Below are 9,881 nucleotides of genomic sequence, written 5' to 3' on the forward strand. Positions count from 1 at the left end.
TTCGAAGTGGTCATTGCTTCGCCAAGGAATTCAACGACGAGCCATGGCTAAAGTATACAACAAATCAAGCAACAAGGCTTGAAAAGATGAGTAAAGTAAAACTGACAAATTTCTCCCATCGAAATCAATGGGCAATAGCACAATTCCATTTGGGTCACTAAGAACTGTATACGTCGAAATAATTGTAGTGCAAATGGTTGCCTACGATCGTCAGGGCCGTCATGGCGATTCCCAAGACACCACATAGACGTCATGTGACTTCGCGATTCCCGCTTTGCCTCCCAGCGCGGTCTCGCGTGTAGCGTTAACCCCCATCCCACTTTGACTGATTCTCGTGCTCCTCGCAAGTCGTCGTGTCTGCCCCTTGGGCGTTAACCCCCATCTCAATCCTTCCCGATTAGGCCTTTCTTGGATTTTTCATGCAGTGATTCAACGCCCCTGGTTTCCGTCGTCTCAAATCACCCTTCACAATGGTTACGTCAACCAAATCCAATCGATCCCGCACACCAAGGAAGCCCGCTTCCAACTTCTCAAAAAAGCCCGTCAAGGCCAACCAGAGCATCCTCAGCTTCTTCAAAAAGGAAGGGAAGCAGGAGACGTCGCTTTTCTTGGGTGCAGCGCCGCAAACTGTCGATGATGAAGACATTTACACTGCCGACGACACGGCTCGATACAACGAGGATGAATCGCCCAGCAAGAGAAGGAAGCTAAGCGAAGAACCCGAAAATGCAACAAAGAAGGAATCAATTATAAAAACTGAGACGGCGGTCACCGTGAATCAACCCTCGTCGCCTCCCAAGGCAGACAATGCCTCACGGCCAAAGCAACCCAAGCCCAAAATCAAGACCCCTTTCGTGATGGACTCGGATAGCGAGGACGAAGGCGAGGACGAACCCGAGACAAAAACCGCCAACAAGGAAACTAAAGAGACTGGCCAATGTACAAAGCTACCCCCAAATCACGAGGTCCAAATGGACGGTTTTGCTAAGGACGACAACAAGGACGCAGAAAGCAGGACCCCCACGTTGAAACAGGACGACTCGACATACGAACAATTCGACCACCTCCAGGACGTCGCCGATGAAGACTTACTCGAATTAGACGACCTCGAAGGTGAAGAGACACGTGAGATGCGGTTCATGAGGGAGCAAGCCCGGCTCGAGGCTGAAGAAGCCGGGGGCGTTGAGCATGAAGACTTTGCAGATGACACCCTCGATGATGGTTCCATGATAGAGAGTTGTCCCATTTGCAACGGGAGTCTAGCCGGCATCTCCACGGATGAAGCAACTCGACATGTCAACTCTTGCCTCGACGGAAATCCGATCCCCTTATCAAACAAGCAGAACCAAGCCCCGACAAAGCCACCCGAGCCCTCCAAGACAGAGTCGACTGAGGTCATTAAAAGGTTTGAGCGGGCTGCTATTCCTAGGCCCGGCCAAGCCAATCCTTTCAAGATGAATCCCTCAGGCTCCGCACCTAAATCAGCATTTGCAAAGCTCATGTCAAACAATGCTGAGGATTCGGCGTGGGCAGAAGCCGCTGCTGCTGAACACTCTTCTCGAGGGAAGCAGGCTTATGAGAGGACGTGCCCCTTTTACAAGATCATGCCTGGCTTCTCCATCTGCGTTGATGCCTTTCGTTATGGCGCTGTTGAGGGTTGCAAGGCGTACTTTTTGAGTCACTTTCACAGCGACCACTACATTGGCCTAACAGCTAAATGGAGACATGGGCCTATATACTGTAGCAAGGTTACCGGTAGTCTGGTCAAGCAACAACTTCGAACCGCAGAGAAGTGGGTTGTCGAGCTCGAGTTTGAGAAGCCCTACGACATCCCTGGAACTGATGGGGCATCAGTCACCATGATACCTGCAAACCACTGCCCAGGGAGCTCCCTGTTCCTCTTTCAGAAGAATATGAAGCATGGGATAGGTAGTCGAGTTCAGCGCATCTTGCATTGTGGAGACTTTCGGGCTTGTCCTGCTCAAGTCCAGCATCCACTACTCAAACCAGAGATCGTCGACTCCATCTCAGGAAAGGTCAAGCAGCAAAAGATTGACATCTGCTACTTGGACACGACATATCTCAATCCCCGTTACTCGTTCCCGCCCCAAAACGACGTCATCAAAGCCTGTGCCGACTTGTGCGGATCAATGTCGCCTGACCCTGATTGCAAAGATGATGTATGGGACAAAGCCAGTGCCCAGGGAACTCAGGGCGTCAGCAAGTTCTTCAAGGGCCCAAAATCCAACGAAGCAGGGAAAGACGGTGCCAAGAAAGGACCTCGGAAGCGCTTGTTGGTAATATGCGGTACCTACTCGATCGGCAAGGAACGCATCTGCATCTCCATCGCCAAGGCATTAAAGTCCAAGATCTTTGCGTCACCCGGAAAGATCAAGATATGCAAGCAACTCGGTGACCCGGAGTTAACGGCTCTCCTGACTTCTGACCCCCTCGAGGCACAGGTTCATATGCAGATGCTAATGGAGCTACGCGCCGAGACTCTCCAGGAATATCTCAACAGCTACAAACCTCACTTCAGTCGCATCGTGGGCTTCCGTCCCAGTGGCTGGAACTTTCGGCCCGCTGGCAAGGCTATCGGGGCAAATACTTCACCTGGAAGCATCCAGACAGAGCAGATCCTTCACGGCAAGGGTTGGCGAACCCGTTTTGGATACAAAGACTTTGTGCCGCAGAGGGGCAGCACCAAGGAGGCCATGTGCTTTGGCGTGCCATACTCGGAACACAGCAGTTTCCGGGAGCTGGCCATGTTTGTCATGAGTTTGAGGATTGAAAGGGTGGTCCCAACCGTCAACGTGGGCAGTGAGCAGTCTAGAAAAAGAATGAAGTGCTGGATAGATCGTTGGATGGCAGAGAGGAGGAGGGGAGGCATTGTAGTGCCACTCATTGAGGGTGAAGACGATGAGAGGATATCAGAAAAGGATTTGTGGGATGGTAAATCGGGCAAGGGAGGGGGGGCCTATTGGTAGCGAAATGGTTGTAGGATAGGATCGTGTATAGTAGCCTGTAAAGTAAAGCCTCGTTTGGCCCTCTAATGTCTCGTCATGACAGCATCACAAGCACGGAATGGGAAAAGAAGAGCATTTCATTATCCATATCAGGAGCCAACGCCACATGAATCCCCCTTTTGCCACTCCAAGTTATCCATGCATCTCTCCCTTGTTGGGAATCTATTCCATGACACGTCGCTTTGCTTTCATAATACTCTGTTTACTTGGCCTTTGCCTGCTGAGCCGCAGCTTCTACAACGCATCCAGTCAGTCTTCTTCTCTCTCCAGTAAAGAAAATTCAGGACTACTTACCCCTTCGGGTGGCATCCTCCAGCAGCTGCGTGTCCACCGACGCAGCGGGGAGGTGGACATATCTCACCACGGAACCACGGATGAAGACGTTCTTAACGGAGCTCTATTACAAGGTCAGCGTTGCAAAAATTGATAACAGTAAAGGGGGCGCACCATGTGGGGGTACTTGAGCTCCTCGACAACCTGGATATCGTCGAGCTTGATGTTGAGGTACTGGTCCACGCTCTTGAGGATGCCCTTGAGCTGGATGTCGTTCTTGAGCTCGACCGTGACCTCGTGGTCGATGAGGGTCTTGAAGAAGCTTGAAAATTCATGTCAGAACGTGAACAGGTATGAAAGGTTACGTTGGGAGGAGGGCTGAATGAGTACCTGAAGAAGAGCATCTTGTCGGCGGTAGAGGGTGAGTGAGAGAATGAGCCGGGGTTTCTGAGCCTCGCAACGCCTTAGTCTCACGTTTAAATGGAGTATTTGTCCGTGTGCAAGAGGTATAGGGACTTCTTGATTGATTCACGGACTTTAACGGCGTAAAAGAATGGTTCAGATGAGGACGTGGGCGATTTAGTTGGTTGGTGGTGCAGGATCTCCATCATGAACGCCTAGGCACACGACGGTGATTGTCACGTGACTGTATCAAACTCTCAATCGCCTCCCATCAGGGCACGTCACGCGTGAATCAAGTGGTAATTCAGAGAAAACGAGCAAAGGTGACATGGTATTATAAATATAATTCCTATGCTTGGGTCTCTTATTGTTGATTCTATCAGGCATTCAGTCTACTTCATATTCACTCTGTAGTTACACAGTCCTTGAACAGGACGAACCATTCAACTCCCCTCCCCGCGCCTTGGTACACCTCCCCTGGATGTGGTCAAACATCTCAGGAACATGTCAAATGGCATTTTCTTTATGCAGCAGCGAGTGCCTTGTTTCCCATATGCACGCCCTCGCTTTCCAATACAGCTGGGCCACACAGTAAAAAGCGCTCCCGTGCCCAGTTCATGCGCTACGTTATGTAGTTAAATCAATCGAGATCCATGCCCCCTCCCAACGCCATGCAAAGCCCAGTAAATGGTGGTTTTCACTTTCCTCCTTTCGTGATTTCGTGACATTAGCCATGGCGGATTTAGGCCACGTAGCGGTACAGTGATGGCATGCCGTCCTCGTCGGGTCGCTCCAGGTACTCTCTCGCGATGAGATCCTCGATACGCTTCTTGATGAGGGACACTTCGGGTCGGAACCGGCCAGAGAGCTGAGTGAGAACTTCGCTGACGAGCTGCGAGTGGCTGAGTTCCTTGCGGGACCTGTAGCTGGTTAGTATGTCTACACGCGTGTGGTTCACCATCCCAAGTACGTACTTCATGATTCTCACAACCGCCGCGTCAACGATGTGAGCTCTCGTCTGGTTGTTCTTTTCCTCAGTCTTCTTTCTCTCACTCGTGTCCTCAACCTTGGATACTGCGTTGATTATGGGCGCCTTGATTCTGATCGTCTTGCTCTGGAAGGAGGCGTTGAAGGAGAATTTGTCAGTGGGCTTCACCGACTTGGACAGGGGCTCCTTGGCCAGGACGCGTGATTTGGGTGCCACAGCAATGGCCGTTAGAGTTCGCATAAGATCCGGGGTCGAGATGTTGGTCTTGGCTTGAATCTCCTCAAAGCTGAGAGACTCGCCCTCGGCCAGGTCGTTGAAGAGTAACAGAACAACCATGCCAAAGGTTGGCACATTGATCTCATATCTTCGCTCCCGAGACAACGGACCAGATTTGCCAGGGATAGCCGGGAATGTACACTTGACATCGGCACTTCCAGTTGTGCCAATCCAGGTGAGCTTGCGTCCGTTGCGGTTGGTAAGATAGAACTGCTCGAAGCTCGCTTGTAGTCGTTGCACCTCCGGTGGGTATTCGCACGTCACCCGAGAACCCTCGCCAATCTGTGCAGTTCGACCCATAACTTCAGGAGGCCAATAGTTTGTCGTGAGCACGTTGATGTTGAGATCTATGACCTTGGCACCGTCACCAACGTTGCGGATGTGGTCTCGGTAGCCGCTGCTAAGATCAGAGGAAGTGGCCAGGTCTCTGAACATGCCCTCAAACTTGCTAGTGAACTGCTGGCCCATTTCTTGCTTCATCCGAGAAATGATTTGTTTTTCCACGTCATGGCTCTCCGACTTTCCGTGGAGAAGTCGTCGTGCTAGGTGTCTCTGGTAATACGTCTGGAACAGGTCCCTATCCTGCAGGTACCGAATCAGAACAATTGCCTTTTCAAGGACGACATCGACCTCAGCCTCCGTCTTGCCCTTGATGCCTCTCTTCAGGTTATCATCGATAAACAACGAGACGTATTCAGAGCACCGAGCAAACATGTTGATAAAGTCGGAGAAGCTCTTGGTCAGGGCGCTCTGGATGATCAAGTCGTTCTGGAAGCACTGCGTCCAGAGAGCATCAAACTTGTCCTTCAGACGCAACACATCATCCACCCACTTGACAGCAGCAGCTGTCTGCTGCGCAGCAGGGTTCAAAGTCTTTGCCTTGTCTCCTTCGCCACCATCCTCGCCTTCACCATGGCCAGTCGAGAAATCGGTGCTCTTGAGGTTTTTCTCAATCTCCAAACCAAGCTCAACCACACGGTGCTGCAAGATTTCTTTAAGTGCCGTTTTCTTGGGGTCGACTCGCGAGATAAGACGGTAAAGGATAGAGAGTTCGTCAATCTTGTCGTTGTCGATCATCCACCTCAACCCGCTCCCTTCCAGCGCAAGGAACTCGGACATGTGGGCGACAATGAGCTCCTGGTCGATGGTCTCCGTAACCTTTGGTAACGTCTCCAACTCAATCGTAGTTCCGCACCGGTCAATTTCCTCGTTTAGTCGCTGCTGCGTGTGTCGAAGCCAGGTGCCGGCATCTGACTCACGTAAAAGCTTCTTGCCTTCCGCGGCATAATACGCTTTGCTGTTGGCGAGGAATCGAGGCTCGAATACGGTGAGGTATAACTTGTCGTTCTCGCTCTCCTCCTCAGTCTCGTAGAGACAACTAAGCATACGACTGCAGCTTCGAACGAGGTTTCTGTCGATAATATCTCCCTCACGCTCCATATCGATCTGGTCAAGGATGACGGATATCAGGATATCAATGACGGTATCCTTGGTGTTGGAGTTCAGGCAAGAACGTAGGATGTGATCTCGGAAGAGGGCGATGGTGGTGGCGAAGATGGGTACTCGCTGAGCCTCGAGATGTGAATAGCCCCGATCGAGGTACATGAGAATATCGGCCGTCATGTTCATCGACATGTTGTGATCCTCCCACGTGTCTCGTAGTCCCTTGAGGAACTTTTCTCCCGTTTGACGTCTCTCGTTGACCGACGTCACCGATGTTCGCTCGACGCCGATGTTGATCAGGCTCGTGGTAACGAGGTCTCGGATCTTGGGGATAACATGATCGGCAAACCACTGCTCTTCGAAAGCCTTGACCCGATCATACAAGGCCTCACCTTTCTTCTTAAGAACAATTTTGTAGGCTGCGCGATAGAGTTCTTCGAAGGACAGTCGGCTGCAGTTCTTCTGGTGGATGTCGCGGAGGGCCTCCTTGAGCATGTTCCAGCAAGCCTCAAAGTCGCCTCCTTCGTCGCGTTCGTTCGGCTGTAACGGTGAGATCAGCATACTTCACCCAAGCACATAGCCTCCCCTTGCATAGTTCGAATTCTCGACATGCCCGTGGAAGGGCGCTTTCCAGACTTACACGCACGATGCGACGAGGGGGCCGAATCCGCCCAGCTCGTGCGCCAGATCCGCCTCTTCCGGATATCATGTTGCCGTGCCCAAGATCTCTCGAGATGTCGTCGTCAAGTAGCAAATTAATGCAGGCAGAGCGCGTTCGCGTGGCTCGGGTTGGCTTGAACTCAGAGGATAGTGGGGTAACGGTAGAGGGGAGTCGGTCTCGAGGCGGGGGTAGAAGGGCCGCTGCGCTACAGGCAAAGAAGCGAGAGTCAGTTAATGCAACGGAACGGAGGATTCTGACCCCGAGTATCCAGCGGATGGTCCAGGGGGAGAAGAGGAAACTCGGGGCACAGGCATCAGGCGAGCTTCGTGAAGGATGACATGCTCAGGATTGACGAGACGAGGCTGCAATCCAATTTATGGGTGGCCATTCGGTCTCCAGCTGGTCCGCGAACTGGGTTACTGAGCGCCCCGAACTTCTTATCGATAAGGCTGCCCAATTAACTTTGGTCCGGGGCAGCATGTGGGTGCTTGTCCGAAGCTCAACCGGTCACGTGGGGAACTCTCAAGCAAACATTGACCTTCCCTTCCAGCACAGGAAACGTCACGTGCACCTTCCCAGCTCCCGAACCTGGATTTTTCCGACCGACTTTCTCGAGGCCGTGTTGCAGCCTCAGCCTCACGCCGAATCCACGACGCGCGCGAGACCCAACCTCGACCGACCGACTTTTAGAGCATTCACCACTCAACATCTCTTAGCGGCTGAAGCGCATTTTACACTCATAAGCCGCCAAGATGAAGCTCGTTCGGTAAGCTCAAACCCCCCTTCCATATCATGCGCCGCGCCGCAGTTGGGAGATTATGCTGAGCTTTCTCTTTCAAGCACGAGCTCCTGGGCTAACATGTCACGACCAGATTCCTAATGAAATGCGCCAACGAGACGGTGACAATTGAGTTGAAGAATGGTACGGGAGCAGCATACCCCTCATTCACAAACTCTCGAGCTTAACACTGACCTTGGTACAGGCACCATCGTCCACGGCACCATCTCCTCCGTCTCCCCCCAGATGAACACGGCCCTCCGAAACGTCAAGATGACGATCAAGGGCCAGGACCCCGTCTCCCTCGACACCATGAACATCCGAGGCTCCACCATCCGATACTTTATCCTCCCCGACTCGTTACCCCTCGACACCCTCCTCATCGACGATGCGCCCAAGCCCAAGAACAAGGCCCGCAAGGAGGCCGAGCGGGGCGGTGGCCGAGGGCGCGGCAGGGGTGGCGGCAGAGGACGTGGTCGCGGCCGCGGACGGGGAGGACGACCTTAGAACGGCTACACGGATGGGGCCAATGGCCACACGAATGGAATCAATGGCCACACGAATGGGTATACAGACAGAGAGATGGATGGGAGAAGGTCGAGTAGGGCTTGAAGAGATCGGGACCGCGGACGGGGCGCGACGACGTGAGGGGTTTTATCAAACGGTATCGCGACGATATCAACTATTCACCAATGGATTGGCGTTCGGGATGCTTGGCCCTAAAAACTGTATGAATCATCGGCGGGTGGGTATCGCTTGTTTGGTATGGAAAGATATCTGAATACATGCTCTTGCACGCCTCCAACCCGGCATTTCCTTCTCTATACCTATTCCTCTACTAGGTTCGCATACTCTCGCCATATTCGCACGATCTGCAGCTTCTCCCAGCCAGCCTGCTTGCCGCTGGTCCCCACGGTAAGAGTCCGCCACTCGGGTCCGAATCTTTGGATGCGCTGCTTGACCTCTTCAGGCTTGTTTTGGGCACAGAGGAGGATGTAGGCACATCCACGACGGGACAGGACTTGTGGTAGCCCTTCGATAAGCCTGTCGGTCGTCTCCATACCGTCTAGTCCACCAGCGTACGACAAAGCCAAGAGGTATGAGTCTTCATCAAAGGAGGGTTTCGCGCTCACAGCCAGATCATCCGCTGTAAACGACTCGGGTCGAGCAGGCATCTCGGGCGTGGGTACATACGGCGGGTTGAAGATGAGGACGTCGACAGAGCCCTCACGCCAAGGAGTGACGAGGTCGCCCATGCACGAGCCCAGGTACAAGCCGTGGGTGTCGGCATTATCAGACTCAGCCTTGCCAACGGTGCCGACAGTGGCGCGGCACGCAAAGGCATTCATGTCGACGCCCGCGGTGAGGATGTTGCGTGTGCCAAAGAGAGTCTGCGCATGGGCGTTGACAAAGGCGAGGACGACTCCTGAGCCAGTGCCGACCTCCACCACGAGGGGGGCAGCATCCGGGAAGGCTTGGTTGAGAAATGCAGTCTCTGTTGCGGATGAAAGCGTATCTAGGAGGAGGTAGGAGTCCTCTGCGGGTTCATAGACTCGCTCGTAGGGGACGTGAGAAGTGTCCGGGGTCGGTAACATGGTGTATGCAATTGGGGAATTTAGGGATGTAGTTGAGTTGTGAAGCTTCACAAGCTGCACGATGAGAAAAACTATCACGGAGGAAAGTGGGTGTGGCACGTGATGCAGCTGGAGTTCAAGTATCAGAGCTGTCAATATCAACCGAGGGTAAACCAAACAAGGGAAGAGCAATGAATTGTTGAATTTCAGATGCCTCGATGGTATGCGATGTCGAAATATGAGGTCGTCTCGAGAACATATAGGACCTCTTCAGGGCTTCGATCACAGCCCAGCTTTGGACACTCTTAACTCAGGTCCTGCTTCAACAAGCCATCTTGACCCTCCATCATCACCCATCCGTTCATCATGACTCATGAAAATCCTCAAAGAACCACACACTTCATTTCGCAACCCCAATCATCTCTCCCAGGTCCAACCCCCCACTTGATCCCCCATCCCA

At 52.8% G+C, this 9,881-nt stretch overlaps 5 protein-coding genes across 5 annotated transcripts; 2 read left to right on the top strand and 3 right to left on the bottom strand.

Moving 5' to 3' along the window:
- Window positions 1-470: 470 nt before the first annotated feature.
- NCS57_00113600 (uncharacterized protein) lies at window positions 471-2,987 on the top strand (the record flags this gene model as incomplete). The annotated part of the gene is made up of 1 exon (XM_053051208.1): window positions 471-2,987. The coding sequence occupies one exon, from the start codon at window positions 471-473 to the stop codon at window positions 2,985-2,987; it is 2,517 nt and encodes an 838-aa protein (XP_052919723.1).
- Window positions 2,988-3,228: 241 nt separating this feature from the next.
- Window positions 3,229-3,703, bottom strand: NCS57_00113700 (U6 snRNA-associated Sm-like protein LSm2; the record flags this gene model as incomplete). Its single annotated transcript, XM_053051209.1, has 4 exons — window positions 3,229-3,260; window positions 3,321-3,423; window positions 3,474-3,621; window positions 3,690-3,703. 4 exons carry the CDS (start codon window positions 3,701-3,703, stop codon window positions 3,229-3,231), a joined length of 297 nt encoding a protein of 98 aa, XP_052919724.1.
- Window positions 3,704-4,443: 740 nt separating this feature from the next.
- On the bottom strand, window positions 4,444-7,117 carry NCS57_00113800 (CULLIN-2 domain-containing protein; the record flags this gene model as incomplete). Its single annotated transcript, XM_053051210.1, has 3 exons — window positions 4,444-4,621; window positions 4,676-6,948; window positions 7,049-7,117. The coding sequence occupies 3 exons, from the start codon at window positions 7,115-7,117 to the stop codon at window positions 4,444-4,446; spliced, it is 2,520 nt and encodes an 839-aa protein (XP_052919725.1).
- Window positions 7,118-7,821: 704 nt separating this feature from the next.
- On the top strand, window positions 7,822-8,354 carry NCS57_00113900 (Small nuclear ribonucleoprotein Sm D1; the record flags this gene model as incomplete). Its single annotated transcript, XM_053051211.1, has 3 exons — window positions 7,822-7,835; window positions 7,942-7,991; window positions 8,053-8,354. The coding sequence occupies 3 exons, from the start codon at window positions 7,822-7,824 to the stop codon at window positions 8,352-8,354; spliced, it is 366 nt and encodes a 121-aa protein (XP_052919726.1).
- Window positions 8,355-8,674: 320 nt separating this feature from the next.
- Window positions 8,675-9,676, bottom strand: NCS57_00114000 (uncharacterized protein; the record flags this gene model as incomplete). Its single annotated transcript, XM_053051212.1, has 1 exon — window positions 8,675-9,676. The coding sequence occupies exon 1, from the start codon at window positions 9,440-9,442 to the stop codon at window positions 8,675-8,677; it is 768 nt and encodes a 255-aa protein (XP_052919727.1). The 5' UTR covers window positions 9,443-9,676.
- Between the last annotated feature and the right edge of the window lie 205 nt (window positions 9,677-9,881).

This window comes from Fusarium keratoplasticum, chromosome 1 (genome assembly GCF_025433545.1).
Source record: "Fusarium keratoplasticum isolate Fu6.1 chromosome 1, whole genome shotgun sequence".
NCBI lineage: Eukaryota > Fungi > Ascomycota > Sordariomycetes > Hypocreales > Nectriaceae > Fusarium > Fusarium keratoplasticum.